This window comes from Electrona antarctica (genome assembly GCF_951216825.1).
Source record: "Electrona antarctica genome assembly, chromosome: 1".
Taxonomy (NCBI): domain Eukaryota; kingdom Metazoa; phylum Chordata; class Actinopteri; order Myctophiformes; family Myctophidae; genus Electrona; species Electrona antarctica.
Window position 1 is genome coordinate 53431522 of NC_136806.1, and position 18669 is coordinate 53450190.

The window sequence follows — 18669 nt, forward strand, 5'->3', positions numbered from 1 at the left end:
ACGTGCCAGGGGAGTGGACGCTACGGAGGGAGTTCCTGCGGCTACAGACGGAGGGTCGCGATGGGAGCCGAGAGGTCGGAGGTCACGCTGGAGTAGGCGGAGCTCCACAAAGACAACAGCAGGTACAATCCAAGAGGAACATTAGCAAGAGAGGCCAACTTTGCTTTACTTCCCGTATCTGCGTGAGGTGGGGGGCGGTAACATTATTAGGAGACGGGAAGAATGTTGGAGTCTATTCATTTCCAATGGGAGAGTGAACGTGAACACAGCTTATGTGAACCATTCCTTAACTCCATGGTCACTGAACTAAATACTGGACCCAATCATCACAAGGCACACAATATTTACAAGATATTCATACTAAAATGGCTTCTTTTAGCGAGACAAATCAGGAGAAAATCGACTTTGTTAATGACATTTCTTTATCCCAGCAACAAACTCTCGCGAGATTTGAGATGAGTCCGGAAGCCTCTCTCTGTCCATCTGCAATTTGACGGACACATAGGGTGCTCTGGCCCCATATTTAAGATGACAATTATGTGAATATTATAGCGTGAAATGATTGGACATATTAAAAGTGAAATAAAATGGGTGTTCCAATGCTTAATAATATATTTTTCCATAACTTCTTGGGTGATTTGGGAAATGGGAATCATGACATTTGCCATATAATGCTCTCAATGCTCATCCACATGATGTTGTCAGTGTTGTTGTCAGCCTGGGAGAGGGGGGGTTGGGGGGGGGGGGGCTCGAGGAGAAGCAAACCACGCCTACTATATTTAGGAGACCATTTGTAGGCTTTGAAGTTGGCCCATCTTCATAAATAGGTTTGGTACAATGCACTGTATGTGTGGCTCAACACCCGGTCCGTGGACCACCAGAGGGTCCCCCAATGGACTCTTATGGGTCTGTGATCAGTGTTGTTTTTGGCAGAAAGTTTAGATTGTAGTTGTAGTATAGTCTCTTGAATAGTTTTCATTTAGTTTTAGTCACATTTTAGTCACCCGGAAGGTTTTTAGTGTTTAGTGTATTTTTAGTTGACTAAATATCACAAGATTTTAGTCGACTAAATCTACAGTTGATTTAGTCGACTAAAATGTATTTTGGCGGGCCTTGAAGTCGTCGTAATGACTGTTTTTACACTTGCTGAACGCTATTTTCAGCATGCAACCATGTGTAAAATGACTCTTACTGGATCTCTTGTCCACTAGTCCCTTCCTAACATTTTAGTCGTTTTTATGTGTTGACAAAATTATCAATACATTTAGTCTTAGTTTTAGTCATCGTAGCTTAGTTTTCATTTAGTTTCCATTTAGTATTCGTCAGTGGAAAAAGGTAGTCGACGAACATTTTTCGTCTTAGTTTTAGTCGACAAAAACAACACTGCACCAGAGGGTCCCCCAGTGGACCCTTATGGGTCTGTGATGAATCAACAACATCTATGGAATTCACCCGAAATGTATAAATGAATACCGCCCACCCTAGAGCCTGGGCCTGTCTGACGTTTCTTAAAGGAGAATGCCATGCTAGAAGGCTTTCTTACCTTTATTTGTAGTTGTTACGTGACTACGTCCCCACCAAAGAGGTCCAGGTGTTATTTTGTGCAAAAGTGCATTATTGGCTATTTCCCCTAATTTAAGCCCTCAATGGGGGTTGGGTTTTTATGCTAATTTGCTTTTTTCCATCAAAATAAGTAGTGTGCCGCTTGGGATACTATTTACATTATGAAGAGAGTATATATACAATTTGTTTTATTTTTGAGCGATGGAAATAAGCGAATTAGCACAACACCCCAATGCCCCCCAATGGGGTATTTTTGAGCGATGGAAATAAGCGAATTACACCCCAATGCCCCATTCAATTCAATTCAACACCCCAAACACCCGGGGGTATTTAGGACCATTAAATCAGAGTGCCCAGCAATTTGCAGCAACGGAGCACATTTTCCCGGAAGTAGCTAGACGTAGCCAAAAGAGGCGATCGACAACAACGGGGGGTATGATAGGTATGGCCGCGATGGGCCGTCAAAAACATAATCTTTGACTTGAATTGGACGGAATGATTTTTGATCAAGAGTTATTCACGTTTTAAGATTTTCTGTCTCATCCACTAAAATGGGATGACGTCCCAACCGTAAATGCCATCGAATGTTGCCCAACAGGCGCTCCCAGCCTGTGGAGCGATGCACTCGGTTACGATATCATAACGTCCTGTGATTAATCTCCTTCCTGAGCGTCGAGCGTTACTATTTGAAAGGACGGAGACCTCAGTTTATGCCGCTCGGGGCATTTACTGCCAGAGTTAAAACATTGTCTATAGCTGCCCTTGCCACCGATTCAGAGCGCTTTGACTAACCTCTGAAAAAACATAGAATATTGTTCTTCACAACGAGCCGTCCACCGATTGCTTTGAAAGATGCAGTAGAGTATTGTACCTGTAACTGTACTGAAAGATGCAGTAGAGTATTGTACCTGTAACTGTACTGAAAGATGCAGTAGAGTATTGTACCTGTACTGAAAGATGCAGTAGAGTATTGTACCTGTAACTGTACTGAAAGATGCAGTAGAGTATTGTACCTGTAACTGTACTGAAAGATGCAGTAGAGTATTGTACCTGTAACTGTACTGAAAGATGCAGTAGAGTATTGTACCTGTAACTGTACTGAAAGATGCAGTATAGTATTGTACCTGTAACTGTACTGCAAGATGCAGTAGAGTATTGTACCTGTAACTGTACTGAAAGATGCAGTAGAGTATTGTACCTGTAACTGTACTGAAAGATGCAGTAGAGTATTGTACCTGTAACTGTACTGAAAGATGCAGTAGAGTATTGTACCTGTAACTGTACTGAAAGATGCAGTAGAGTATTGTACCTGTACTGAAAGATGCAGTATAGTATTGTACCTGTACTGAAAGATGCAGTAGAGTATTGTACCTGTACTGAAAGATGCAGTAGAGTATTGTACCTGTACTGAAAGATGCAGTAGAGTATTGTACCTGTACTGAAAGATGCAGTAGAGTATTGTACCTGTACTGAAAGATGCAGTAGAGTATTGTACCTGTACTGAAAGATGCAGTAGAGTATTGTACCTGTGCTGAAAGATGCAGTAGAGTATTGTACCTGTGCTGAAAGATGCAGTAGAGTATTGTACCTGTGCTGAAAGATGCAGTAGAGTATTGTACCTGTACTGAAAGATGCAGTAGAGTATTGTACCTGTACTGAAAGATGCAGTAGAGTATTGTACCTGTAACTGTACTGAAAGATGCAGTAGAGTATTGTACCTGTACTGAAAGATGCAGTAGAGTATTGTACCTGTAACTGTACTGAAAGATGCAGTAGAGTATTGTACCTGTAACTGTACTGAAAGATGCAGTAGAGTATTGTACCTGTAACTGTACTGAAAGATGCAGTAGAGTATTGTACCTGTACTGAAAGATGCAGTAGAGTATTGTACCTGTACTGAAAGATGCAGTAGAGTATTGTACCTGTAACTGCGCCGCCGCAACGATCCATTCCATAGTTATGGGCAGTTGAATGCGGCTTGTTTTCCCCCAAACCTCCAGAAACAATGTCGAGTCTCTATCTGTTCAATATGTAAAGTGTGTTAAGACTTGTGTACTGTACTGTACTGTACTGTACTGTACTGTACTGTACTGTACTGTACTGTACTGTACTGTACTGTACTGTACTGTACTGTACTGTATTGTACTAATCATTGGTGTGCACTGTACTGTACTGTACTGTACTGTACTGTACTGTACTGTACTGTACTGTACTGTACTGTACTGTACTAATCATTGGTGTGTACTGTACTGTACTGTACTGTACTGATCATTGGTGTGTACTGTACTGTACTGTACTGATCATTGGTTTGTACTGTACTGTACTGTACTGTACTGTACTGTACTGTACTGTACTGTACTGTACTGTACTGTACTGTACTGTACTGTACTGTACATTGGTGTGTACTGTACTGTACTGTACTGTACTGTACTGTACTGTACTGTACTGTACTGTACTGTACTGTACATTGGTGTGTACTGTACTGTACTGTACTGTACTGTACTGTACTGTACTGTACTGTACTGTACTGATCATTGGTGTGTACTGTACTGTACTGTACTGTACTGTACTGTACTGTACTGTACTAATCATTGGTGTGTACTGTACTGTACTGTACTGTACTGTACTAATCATTGGTGTGTACTGTACTGTACTGTACTGTACTGTACTGATCATTGGTGTGTACTGTACTGCACTGTACTGTACTGTACTGTACTGTACTGTACTGTACTGTACTGTACTAATCATTGGTGTGTACTGTACTGTACTGTACTGTACTGTACTGTACTAATCATTGGTGTGTACTGTACTGCACTGTACTGTACTGTACTGTACTGTACTGTACTGTACTGTACTGTACTAATCATTGGTGTGTACTGTACTGTACTGTACTGTACTGTACTGTACTAATCATTGGTGTGTACTGTACTGTACTGTACTGTACTGTACTGTACTGTACTGTACTGTACTGTACTGTACTGTACTAATCATTGGTGTGTACTGTACTGTACTGTACTGTACTGTACTGTACTGTACTGTACTGTACTGTACTGTACTGTACTAATCATTGGTGTGTACTGTACTGTACTGTACTGATCATTGGTGTGTACTGTACTGTACTGTACTGATCATTGGTGTGTACTGTACTGTACTGTACTGATCATTGGTGTGTACTGTACTGCAGGTGCTTCAGCAGCACAGGCAGCAGCTAGCAGAGCAGGAGCGCTACAAGCAGCAGCTCCTGGCCGACAGACACAAGAGGATCCAACAGCAGCAGGAACAGCGGCAGAAACTGGAAGATGTACGAACATTATAGGAACTCCTTGAGAAGCATGTTATAGAGCAGGGGTTCTCAACCCGTGGGTCGCGACCCCTCGGGGGGTCGCCAAATTATTTTAGGGGGTCCCCAAATTATTTTCCAAAAAAATAAATATATATATATATATTTTCACGGTTTTTCAAAAATAGCAGATCTACAAGCTCATAGCGCGCCACCGAGTGGCGCGCTATGAGCTTGTAGATCTGCTATTTTTCAATAGCTAAATTATAACAATGCTTAAAACACCAAAAGGGGTTCCCGCCCAAAATGGTTTAAGGTTATTGTAGCAGTCAATTTATATTGGGGGTCGGGAGGGGGCGGGGCGGGGGTTCCGAGACATTGCCAAAGCATTTCCGGGGGTCCCCGGCCAAAAACGTTGAGAACCCCTGTTATAGAGCACCGAAGTCCTGACGTCACTGTCAGTAGAGGGCGTCAGTCCACAGGTTCATGTACTTTTTATTTGCATTGTAATCTCCATAGGGGGATTTTAGATCGCCTCATATAAGAACTGTGTTTGAAAGATAAACCGATCACCCCGGCCTTTTCACTCATATGGATATGAAGCATCGACTGAAGGTGGAAATGTACAAATATACCCAAAGAGTAACAAAATAAGTGTTAGAAACGAGTCAAACAACCCAGAGACTACATTTCCGGGTAGGCGGGTGGCTGCATCTGCCCGTCGCACAACAGAAACTGAATGTCAATTACGTTTATTTTTATTTTATTGATATTTAATGTTTCGTGGTTAGTACGAGTCGAGTCACCACCAGCTGAGCTTACGTCAACGAGGAATCTCTGGAACGCAATGTGTTGACAGCTGGGCGTGACGTATATTAGCAGCGACATTGCCTTCATATGTAGTTTCAAGGCTTTTGCGGCCACATTAATTCCATTTTCTCCAGAAACTGGCTGTATCAAATATGAATGGACATCATTAACGACACACAGCCACTCCCCTGACAGAAAGGCCGGGGTGGTCGGTTTATTTTTCAAACACAGTTCTTATATGAAGCGACCTAAAATCGCCCTATGGAGATTTCAATGCAAATAAAAAAATACATGAACCTGTGTGTTGGTGCCCTCTACTGAAAGTGACGTCAGACTTCGGTGCTCTATTTGTTCTCCTTCTTATATATCGATGAATCAACACGAAACAATTTGAATGGATCGTGTAATGAAGGTTGTGTTTGTATTTTTGATTTCACCCACTTTGAATGTTATCAACCCATAAAGTAGAGGAGCTTAGGGAGAGATAATTATTATCATTATGCTTTAAGTAGCATATGACGTGTCAAACTAGGGGGTTTTCATGATTCTGATAATAATAAAATGTAGCATATTGTGCCTTATATAGGTAGCTAATGGTGATTATTATTATGGATTTGGCCACTGTGGCGACCCCAAAGGTCGCCGGCTCGGGCGCCCTAGCTAAATCATCAGAGCATGCCCTGGGCTACATCTGTGCAACATTTGGCGCTTTTCGACGAATTAGTGCTATATATCCCTAACTAATAATCACCAGTATGTTCTTACCAAGACCATTCAATGCAGCCACCGAGTGGCGCGCTACGAGCTTGTAGGTCTGCTATTTTTGAAAAATCGAACAACCACTGACATAGAAACATAGCTTTTTCAGAAAACTGTCAGGATGTAGAAGACATTTTTAGAATCTGATCTCAGGTCAAAATGGGTTAAGACTGAGGTTAGGCTTAGGGGTTGATGAACATGTGGACCTCATGCGCTGGCACCAATACAGGAGTCAAGTTGGCCCCTAGTAAATGTAAGAAGTCTTGGTGCACGCGCATGCACAGATGATGTCGCGATGCAAGCCAGAGCCTCCTTGTGGATAGGGACGCCCGTTTGTGAGTCAGATGACATCCATTCAGGCGCCAGGAGGATCCATGGTCATAGCGTAGTAACAGGGCCTAATTGGCACATGTTTTGTTTTGAAGAACAGAAGTAGATGGGGGGTGTGGTATGTTATTTTAACCCATTTTGACCTGAGATCAGATTCTAAAAATGTCTTCTACATCCTGACAGTTTCCTGAAAAAGCTATGTTTCTATGTCAATCGTTCTTCGATTTAAAAAAAAATAGCAGACCTACAAGCTCGTAGCGCGCCACTCGGTGGCGCGCTATGAGCTTGTAGATCTGCTATTTTTCAATAGCTAAAGCATAACATAATTCTAACACCAAAAGGGGTTTCCGCCCAGAATGGGTTAAATTGTATTCATGATGGTGTGAGAGTCGCAGTAGTCTTTTGAATAGTAATAGGGTCGTGGAAAGCTCGTTCAGTGGTATTTGGAGTTGTCGTAGTTGGTATAAAGATGTCAGACGGGCCCAGCTTTTACGGGTTAGTAATATTCGGACTGTCCGACTATTACTCCGACAATGGCTGGCAACAACGTCGGTATGTGGAAATGTCCATATTGGCTGCAATGAATGGTGTTGATAACGGCTGATGACAGACATTAAATACGGAGATAACATCCTTGACTTGCGTTTGTTGTCTATGCTCTACAGCAGCGTCAGCTGACAGAGTCCGCCTTCCAGTGGGCGGAGCTTCAGGAGATCCTTCTGGTGGAGGAGGCGGACCTCCAGGACAACAGGATCCTATTGGACGACAGGAGCAAGAGGAACGACAGGAAACGGGTGAGGTTGAAGCAAAGATATTACATTTTTAAAGATACGCTATCCCAATTGGAGCCACTAGAGGTGAAATGCTACACAAATCCTACAAATGGTCTCCTAAGTGGGTGCCGGCACCAGGCGAGAAATCTCGCTATACGTCTTATGTTTACTGGTGCTAGATCCCGCGAGAGTGTGTTGCTGGGACAGAGAGGTCCATACTAGTAAAGTAGATTTTCTCCTGATTAGTCTCTCTGGAAAAAGCCATTTTAGTATGAAAATCATGGGAAGATTCTGTGGCTTGCCTTGTAACGATCCGGTTTAGTTCAGTGACCATGGGGCTAGAGAATGGTTCAGAAGCTGTGTTCACGTTCACTCTCCCATTGGAAATATTATACAGTAGACTCCAACCTGCGTCCGATCTCCTAACACAGGCAACTACTTCGCGCAGATATGGAAGGTAATATTCAGGTCAGGATTAGACATTTTGAGGTTAGATTTAGGGCTTGGAATCAGAGTTAAACCTGATTTATATACATGGTTGCGTGCCATTGTAGTCCACCGGAAGATGGTTATGCGCTGCGACGTGACGCCCGGGATTCGAACTCGGGTCTCCCGCGTGAAAGTCCAATATCTTAACCACTAGACCAGAGGGATATCCCTATGGACCGGGGGAGATACTAGACTTTTGAGGCCATCAGGCAGAGGTTCTGAGCCACTATGCTACACGACACATTGTGAGCTTGTAGATATGCTATGTTGTAACCACACCAAAAGGTCACCTTGCAACTCCTTGGGTCCAAACGGTTGCAAGGAGTTAAACGCTAAAACCGTCTCGACCCTTTGGTGTGGTTTGGGCCATTGAATTCCATTCGTTGAATCACTAGGGTCAATGTGGGTCAACGTGCAACAAGACATATCACACCGCAGGGACAACTCTAAAACCGTATTGACCCTTTGGTGTGGTTAGGGCTTTAGGCTTACAGATAAAACATTTATTAAAAATGGCATTAACTTAAATCGATGTCCGCACAAGTGTAGCAACCTCTTTGTGTGTGTGTGTGTGTGTGTGTGTGTGTGTGTGTGTGTGTGTGTGTGTGTGTGTGTGTGTGTGTGTGTGTGTGTGTGTGTGTGTGTGTGTGTGTGTGTGTGTGTGTGTGTGTGTGTGTGTGTGTGTGTGTGTGTGTGTGTGTGTGTGTGTGTGTGTGTGTGTGTGGGGGGGGGGGGGGGGGGGCATCTCTGTGCATTCCACAGGGTTGGGGCAGCAATGGCAAAAGCTCTGTCGCCCCATATTATATTGATTACACTGGTGCGTGCGTGAGAGAGGTATCTGTACTTATTTCAGTGGATCACACATATGAGTCAGAAGCCATTAGGTCCAACATGCTTCAATAATGTGTCCCATGCTCCGTTGCACTTCAATACGACTGCATTACCCCACTTTGTCATATAGAAACCTAGTATACAATTTACATTGTAGGCATTTAGCAGACGCTCTTAATCCAGAGCGATTTACAAAGCAAGAACAAAAGCATGGCAATACATCACATGCATAAGAAGTAGTTATCATGAAACATGCGTAAGCTAAGAACGTAACAGTGACATATCTATATAATGAAACTATACATATAAACTATACATTCTATACTATATATACTATAAAGTGCTATGACTACATAAAATGCATAGCACTTTATAGTATATTTATATAGTATATATAGTATAGTATGTACAAAACTGTTACTTTTCAGGAAAAAACATAGAACCTCTTATTCGGCAAATATTCAAATTGTTGGTGCATTGTTGGTGTATATCAGTGGGTGTGGTTTTCTGGACCCACTGAAAAATCGGCCGTTCATTTTTTCCCATTACATCATCACAAAAATATTAATATAATTGTTTTTTTGCCATCCAGGATCCTGATGAATTGACCATAACACGTTTGATTCTGTAGTGTAGCCGTAGTGAAATATGAATACTTAAAGGGACACTTCACCCTTTTTGCAAAAACAAACACATGTTAATGACGTTTAGAAGATTTAGAACACTTTCCTGGGGGTCTTTATGTGTGTAATATGTGGTTTTAGATTTTAGCAGTGAACCCAGTGTCTCTGATATCATCAACACTGGGCTCACTTCCTTCCTGGACTACAATTCCCATAATGCTTTGGTGCACTGCTCCTCCTTGTGGATAGGGGGAGGGCTGTCTTACTGAGACAACATGTAATCCAAGGTTAATTAAATAAGGTTAGGAAGCGAAGACCGTGCGGTTGACTCCATGTTGCTCCATGGAAGGAAAGAAACATGTGCAATTGAGACCAAGGAAGCTGAACACGGAAGTGTTTGCTGCATATAGCCCATTGCGCATATTTCTTTCCTTCCAGGGAGCAACATGGAGTCCACCGTACGGTCTTCGCTTCTTGTCCTCATTAAATAGTCCTTGATGTAGTCCAGGAAGTAAGTGAGCCCAGTGTCCATGACTGCTCACTGCTAAAATCTAAAATATCTAAAACCACATAATTATTATTACACACATGAAGACCCCCAGGAAAGTGTTCTAAATCTTCAAACATCATTAACATACATCTTTTTAGCAAAAAGGGTGACGTTTCCCTTTAAGGGCGTTAGCGGACAGCTGGGATCCATGTAGGACACACTGAATATTTGAACTCATACCTCTCACAGTGCTGTCTGAGAGCTCGGTGTACACTAATGAACATTGGCAGGTGTGTGTGTGTGTGTGTGTGTGTGTGTGTGTGTGTGTGTGTGTGTGTGTGTGTGTGTGTGTGTGTGTGTGTGTGTGTGTGTGTGTGTGTGTGTGTGTGTGTGTGCGTGTGCGTGTGCGTTCCTTAGCCTGTGTGTTACAACTGGTGAGTGAGTCGCTTGTGTTGCGAATCACAATGCGACAAGTTGTGGTTGTATACAGCTTTAGGATTTCTTTTAGAAATGTAGACATTGATAATAATGTGTGTGTGTGTGTGTGTGTATGTGTAGGATCATTCCGGCAGACAGCAGAGCAGTGATCCTGTGGACTCCACACCAGATCAGGTAGAGAACATAATTTCCTCGCCTCTATCCTTCCCTCTATTTTATTTTTTGCAGAATTAACACATTTACAGAGTTGCCACGAGGTGTATTGGGTGAAGGGAATAATAATAATAATAATAATAATAATCCTATTTGTAGATTGTTGACTCACAGGTTTGGTGAGAGGTGATATCATCTAGCTCCTTCAACCCTATGCATGTCAAGTTAGATTTGTTTGTTCAAGGTTTATTATTTTGTCTTGTGGTAAGAGTACCGCTCACTTTTGACAGCCATTTTTTATTTAGTTTAGGGGGGGGGGGGGGGGGGGGGGGTGCACAGGATTGTTCGGTTGAGTCATTCTTAGGGAACTACATGGACGGTCATCAGAGGTCACCTCCCTGGTCATTCACTACTGCACGTTTCTCTACTAGTGGAAAGAAATGTTCAAATATCTACAAATCCTACATTTACTAAATGAATGGTCAGGGACCACATGCAATACCTTCACGGAACACCAGTGGTCCACCTGTTGAAAACCCCTGGAATAGCATAATAGCTTCAGTTGATTTTGTCGCCATGCAAATTATTTTCCAGGTCTTGGTGGCCTAATTTTACACTTGGTAGCTGATCTACAGCAACAACTGAGCACAACCATAAAATGATTTGTCTTTTTAGTTCTGCTGGATCTCTTCTCCACTAGTCCCTCCCTAATACTTTAGTCTAGTTTTTATTTGTTGACGAAATTGTCAATATATTTAGTCTTAGTTTAGTCTTAGTCATCATAGTTTCGTTTTTATTTCATTTGTCAGCGAAAAAAAGGTATAATCGACAGACAGTTTTGGTGATAGTTTTAGTCGATGGAATCAACACTGACTCACGACATGGCTCACAACATGGCACATTTAGATTATCTATTTTCGCTACGAATACAGATGTGCCTTGAGATGTGCGACTTGTCTGTTGGCGTTGGCACCACAAGTAGGACAGAAGAAGACATACAAACATGCCAATGTGAGTCCACTGAAGGATGGCACTTTGTGGCGCGCACATGATTTGTTGATCAAAAGTTTGAGCCATTTTGGGGTGTGTGTGTGTGTGTGTGTGTGTGTGTGTGTGTGTGTGTGTGTGTGTGTGTGTGTGTGTGTGTGCGTGTGCGTGTGTGCGTGTGCGTGCGTGCGTGCGCGCGTGCGTGCGCGCGCGCGCGTGTGCGTCCTTCTCGCTCTCTGGCTGTGTTTTGAATCAAGCTGACATTGCAATGATGTCATGTCACACAGCTAGAGTCGATGGACACATGGTGTTGTCACGGAAAGGACACTGAGAACACGATTGTCTCACCGTGACAAAGACATTGTTCTGTTCACTGCTGCTCAGATTGTTCTGATTAAGTAAAAGTAGCAATTCCACAGTGTAGAAATGTGTGTTCTGGTAAAAAAAAAATGTCCTGTATTCAAGTTTTTACTTGGGTAAAAGAAAAAAAAGGATTGGCCTCAAAAAAGAAGAAGAAAAAAAGCAGATCTACGAGCTTACAACCTGTCGTGATGTGATACTTTGCGAGATTGTTGATCAGTTTAATGCATGTTTTGTTATAGTTATCATAATCTGCAAACAAAGTAACTAATGTTTTCAAATAATTGTAGTGGAATAAAAAGTACAATATTTTCCACAGAGATAAAGTGGAATAGAAGTAGCCTAATTATGAAAACACCTCAAGTACAGAACTTGACTAAATGCACTTAGTTACTCTTCACTTATGATGAATTGAACAAGGTGGACCCTCTTGTAAACAAGTGTAATGCTTTATTGGGTCGTCCACTCACAGTTAACAGTCTTTGTATTTAGTTTGTGCTTGAAATGTACTCAAACATTTTCATGTCAAGGACCCCCTACAAATTATATTTAATTGGCCGCCGACCCCCCCCATCTGAATGTTGTTCCAGGGACCCCCCCAGAAGTAAAGATTTTAGTTAAAAAGGTTCGCTCTGAAAGAATATATTCAATGATTTGTACCACATTTTCACGATTTTTCAAAAATAGCTCATAGCTATATGAGCTTGTAGATCTGTAATCTTTTAATAGCTAAACTATAACATAATGCTTAAAACACCAAAAGGGGTTCCCGTCCTGCTACTTTCAGTGGTGGAATATGTAGTGGTTCATGTATTTGTTGTACATTTTGTAACAGTCAAAATCTACAAAGTAACTAGTAACTGAAGATTGCAATTAAATGTAGTGGAGTAAAAGTACAATATTTAGATCGGAGATGTAGAGAGTAGAAGTAAAAGTATTGGAGATTGGAAATACTCAAGTAAAGTACTTAATACCTCAAATGTGTACTTAAGCACAGTACGTAAGTAAATGTACTTAGGTGTGTGTGTGTGTGTGTGTGTGTGTGTGTGTGTGTGTGTGTGTGTGTGTGTGTGTGTGTGTGTGTGTGTGTGTGTGTGTGTGTGTGTGTGTGTGTGTGTGTGTGTGTGTGTGTGTGTGTGTGTGTGTGTGTGTGTGTGTGTGTGTGTGTGTGTGTGTGTGTGTGTGTGTGTGTGTGTGTGTTGCATGGGCCGAGCTCCTCTCGTTTCCCATGAAGACATCGTTCACATTTTTTTACGGGAATGTTGTGAAAGTCGCATTAACAGCACACACATTTTTTCCACTCCTCGTTGATGTGTAGGTCAGAGTCGTTACGCGTGTGTGTTCCCAGAACATTAATGTGATTACACGCGGTTCCAAGTTGAAGAGGTCATGCAGGTCTGCGCACCGCTATGGCGGTCCACGATCATGACGTTTTAAGTTGACGACCAATTGTCGCACACATATATTTATGTTGATGTCTGATGTCAATGCTATAGCCTATTGACCATTCGCAGACCGCGGCCATCTTGCCATCAGAGTTTGGAAGTGCTCGTTTTCAGTAAAGCAACGTCCTGCTGCCTCCTGCATTATGTGCAAATTCAAAACAGGTGCTACGCAGGGCAGTTGAGTGATATCTAACGAGCACTTCCAAACTGCAGAATCACCTGCAAGGACAGAAAGTAGCTACAGTGGAGTTTTATGAAACAAACACTTTGAGGATAGAAAGAGAATAATTCAAGCTTTTCGTACAGCTGCAATGTTGGTGAGTTTGACGTTGTGTAATACAATCAGATAGGACTTTTCTGTTTGGATGAATGGGCTGTCTATGGGAAGTTGCACCTTGTTAGCACCTTGCCATTAACTTATATGGTAAGATGGCCGCGGTCTGCATATGGTCCATTGGATGCCTATAACGTGTATACATGTCTTACCAATTAAAACTGCTGAGTGTCTCGGCCGTGCAGGCTCAGCGGTCCAAGCACCTTGGCTGGTAATCCAGCCTGGCAGTGTGCCGCGGGTTCGACTCCCGATCCCGACAGCCTTTACTGCATGTCACCCCCCCCCATCTCTCTCCCCATTTCCTGTCAGCCTACTGTCTATCCCTCCATAAAAAAGCTTGATTAGGTGATGTAATGGTGATGTAAAACAAACGGTGCCAACACAAACATTAAACGCCATTAACAATAAAGAGACAATATGACGTAATTAGGTACATTATGACGTACATTTTCCCTTCATTTTCAATGGAGTTTACAAAACAAACATTGAACTAAAGACAAACATTAAACCTGTGTATAGGAGGGGCTGGCGCCCCTCAAAAACATAAAATAAAGGCGAAAGCCACAAAAAAACATTAAAAACAATGCTGGGTGTCTTGGATGCGGTCAGGTGCTGTGCTCTGAAAATAACAGATCTACAAGCTTAAAACGCGTCAAGCTGCATTGTAGTCTTTTCATTTTCATCAGCAACCAAGTGTATTAAAATAAGGCATTTAACCCTTAGACAGATTACTACTGGAAAACACGTGGAGTTTTGCATTAGTCTTTTCTGCCCTGTACGTGATTTTCCGTAGTTCTCTTTTTTTATTAATACCAATATATTAATTCGGTCCGCACCTCTGTATATAGTATTGAGCATAAATATCAACTACATTTCCCAGAATTCCCGTGTCACGTGACACACGTGTATGCTTTCCTATTGGAAACTGACGCCCAGCCCCCAGTGAACAGGGGGGTTGGTTGACTCCTCCGAGGTGGGCACTGGAGGAAGAGTTTTTCAGCCAGGTTTGCAGTCGCCGCAAAAAAAACAATCTGAAAAATGATCCATCCGTGTCCAGTGGCATTCTCCAGTCCCAGACCGTTGGCCGGGCTGCAACATCCACCCTCGCGGATTACACGTGTGCAATGTTTTTTCTTCTCCCCACCGGAGTTACCACCAAGGCTGATGCCTTCGCTAAAAGGTAATTTTATTGTATTCGAAAATGCCCTAATATGACATGTCTAGTAAGACGATCCCTATATTTGGCCCGAGCCGACCTAGTGCTGATATCAGATAGATGTGGTAGAACCATATATGGATAGATCTAACTGGTTTAGTCATCGTGACATGCATAGTCGGAGAATATATAACAAGGGTCGGTACTATAGGTGATCGACGTAGCTAACAAAAACATCTGATCAAATGAATGTATTGTACTGTCTTTGTGGGCCGAATCGTGGCATCGTGGCATACAAATAGATGTTTGTATAATTAGTATCACGATAAAATAATATGGCGACGTTAGAATGACACCACCAATGAGTGATCGCGTGTAATGTAGCTGCCCAGCGTATATCCAGCACCATCACGTCACCACATTCCACTGGCTGTTGGCTAGTAGTAGTTGCTAACAAACACTGCACAAATGGTACTGGCTATTGGCCGGGCCACAAGCCCGGGCAATAGCCAGTACCAATGTTGCTGGATGATTGCGACGCAATGGTGCTGGATATACCCTGGGCAGCTAGCTACATTACCACCGATCACTCATTGGTGTTTCATTCTAACGTTGCCATATTATTTTATCGTGATACTACTTATACAAGCATCTATTTGTATTTGTCATGCCACGACTCGGCCCACAAAGACACTGCACAATAAAATCATTGATCGCCAGCAGCCGGGTAAAACGCCATGTAATAGTAGCGTGCACTGACTACAGCTAAAATGTTTATTTCTTTTTATATATTTAGAACTGGCATCAGATGAGGAGGAGGAGGAGGAGGATGAAGAGTCAAGACTGCGATGGCGTTCTCCGACACTGAACCGGATTCATTCATTCATTCATTTCAGGGGGGGGCAGTTTTTGGGTGTTTTTTTTATTTAGCCTACTCACACATAACCTGACTCCGCCAGATGGGGCAGCAGAGAGTACACTGGGTTCCCCCCTCCTGCTCCCATCTGGGAACTCTCAGGCAGACTTGATGCCCGGCCACAAAACGGCCTGGCCAATCAGCAGCAGCTAGAAGCGAAGTTGCTCACAAAACGGCCTGGCCAATCAGCAGCAGCTAGTAGAAGCTAGAAGCTGCTGCTAGAAGTTGCTAGAAGCTGCTGCTGATTGGCCAGGCCGTTTTGTGGCCGGGCATCAAGTCTGCCTGAGAGTTCCCAGATGGGAGCAGGAGGGGGGAACACAGTGTACACTCTGCTGCCCCATATGGCGGAGTCAGGTTAACTCACACACACACACCGTCAAGGACTGGGTTTGGGGACATTTGGGAGGAGTAGCTCTGATCCATAGCTCTAAATGCGCATTTAGAGCTATGGATCAGAGCTAGGGGAGGAGTAACTGTTTTGTATGTAGGCCTATTTATTTTCTGTAATATTTATCATTTTATTATGTTAGTAGTCGTAAAAAATAAAAGACGCTTTTACAATGAGTTAGACCTGTCATGACTATTTTGTTCACTATTGTGAGGTTTATTGTATATGACTAAGCAAGTTTCAACTGTGATTTACTCTGTAACGGTAGATGGTAATAACTCAATTTCTTTTTTATAATACAGTATACATTCAAGTCTATATTTTGATACATATCATGGGCACCAAGTCATATCAAAACAATGTCCTTGGATGTGTTTTTTATCAAAACTGTGTTTCTTCATAACAGGTTTTTGAGATACATGCATGAATAGACAAGGTACTGGTAAGACTATGTAAACATGGTATATATCAAAATGTGCGTTAGAATGTCTAATTTTACCCCAAAAAAGAATTGAGTTTATATGATGTTCCAATTTCAGAGCTATGGGGACTTTTAGCTGGATAGGTCAGATTGATCATGACTGACCATGCTATTTATAGATGGCAAAATATCTACAGTGGTACATGTGAGAAACTTTTTATTTTATTTTAATTGAACTAGACAACTCACCCTTTAAAATGAGATATTGCATGGCTATGTATGCCCAGCAGAAAAAAAGTTATTTAGAAAATAAAACTTCAACCGGGCATAACTTTTTTTGGTTGTCCTAGAAACAGAAACAGTGTAAATGCAGGCTCTTTTAAATGGCTTCCAACACAAGAACTAAACATTTTATCAACTCAGTTCATTTTTTTCCTGGAAGCAGACAAGTCAAGCTTTCTCTGAAGGTCTTTCGTTGTCACACATTCACAACAGAGAATTTTCAATAAATCATTCAAAAACGCCATTCTGGCCATAGAGAAGTCTACCTACTATATAGAAATCCTTGAAACGCTCAAAGAGTTAAGGGCCACTTCACCCCTTTTGCAACCAGATCTGAAATGAAATGAAATGAAATCTATATTTACCCAGGGTATCTGGGCTAAGCTCAAGAACTTGTTTCCAGCCAGGCCCTGCTCATAGAACACATTTCATCGTAGTGGTTGATGCCTTGTTCAAGGGCATTTCAGCGGTGGTAATTTTAACGTGTCGGACGGCTGATTCGAACTGGGAACCTTCCGGTATCTAGACCGCGCCGCTATCCGTTCGGCCACCGCTGCCATCTCATTTTAATGATGTTTGGGAGACACTTTCCTGGGGTTTTTACGTGTGTAATACATGTTTTTAGAATAGATATTGCCAGTGATGTCATGGACACTGGTCTCACTTACTTCCTGGACTACATGTTGTCTCTGTAAGACAGCCCTCTCCCTTTCCACAAGGTGGGGTGAGTGCAGCAAAGCATTATGGTCGTTGTAGTAATCCAGCAAAGAGTCCATGACATCACAAGACTTTGAAATACTAAAATATCTAAAAACACAAATGACCCACATAAAAAAATCCCAGGAAAGTGTTTCTTGTCTCCCAAACATCATTACAATAAGATCTGGTTGTCCTTTAAGTCACCATCAAGGACTGTCAATTCACATTTTAGTTGACTAAATCAACTGTAGATGTAGTCGTCTAAAATCTGGTATTACTGTTTAGTCAATAGTCTAGACTACGGGTTAAACATTACATTTCAGATGACTAAAATGTGACTCAAACTTAACAGAATGCATGTTATTCAAAAGACTATGACTAAAAACGAAATAAAATGTTGCTGTCAAAATCAACACTGACTCCAACCTATGAGTCTGAAGATTGCAGTATTTGTGGTTAGATATTAGATGGTGTAGCTTTAACTGGGGAATTAACTGCCAAGCATGTGTTTGCAAAAGCAAAATGGGTGTCTTTTGTAAGCTTCATATGTGGCTTAGTATGTGATTATTTAAGAAGCAACACTTCAAAGAAAGTGGTGCAGTCCTCTCTCCCAGTCCACGCATGTCCCTGTTGCTGCTGTCCTTCCTTACATGTGCTGTGTATGAGTCGTGTGCTGGATTCAATCACATCCTTTCTGTCGGGCAGAAACCTTGTATCTCCATATTTTTATATTTATTGTTTTATATATATATATATATATATATATATATATAAATTACATCTGTGTGTCTCACAAAAATGGCTGATCTACAAGCCCACAAGTGCAATGCGTTACAATGCGACACGTTGTGGGCTTGTAGGTTGCCTATATGTCTTTTTTTCTCCTTCCTTGGTGTATTTGGAAGGTGGAAGTATAGCTATGTGTGTCTGTGGGTTTTATGAATATTGAACCAAAGAAAAGTATGCTTTTTGTGACTAAATAATAACTACACTGGATCCACTGAAAAGAAACACAGTTTTGGACGTACTGTACAAGGTTTGTGCCCCGACAGCGCCCGGTCGATGGACAACTGGAGTACAATGAACTCCAGCTCAGCTTGTCAGCGTGCCTTGTTAACGTGCGCTTCAATGTTGTCTCCTCT

At 42.1% G+C, this 18669-nt stretch overlaps 1 protein-coding gene across 3 annotated transcripts in view; it reads left to right on the forward strand.

The window, feature by feature from the left end:
- Nucleotides 1-18669, forward strand: part of LOC306930309 (mitogen-activated protein kinase kinase kinase kinase 4-like) — a 102690-nt gene that overhangs the window by 47794 nt on the left and 36227 nt on the right. For 2 of the 3 annotated variants that reach the window (XM_079511194.1, XM_079511196.1), the window contains exons 12-15: nucleotides 1-122; nucleotides 4748-4864; nucleotides 7408-7536; nucleotides 10507-10560. The exon at nucleotides 1-122 is cut by the window's left edge and continues 11 nt beyond it. In XM_079511194.1, the coding sequence (XP_079367320.1) occupies nucleotides 1-122; nucleotides 4748-4864; nucleotides 7408-7536; nucleotides 10507-10560 (422 nt within the window). The remainder of the gene's footprint in view (nucleotides 123-4747; nucleotides 4865-7407; nucleotides 7537-10506; nucleotides 10561-18669) is intronic. The other variant, XM_079511195.1, reaches the window with a different exon arrangement.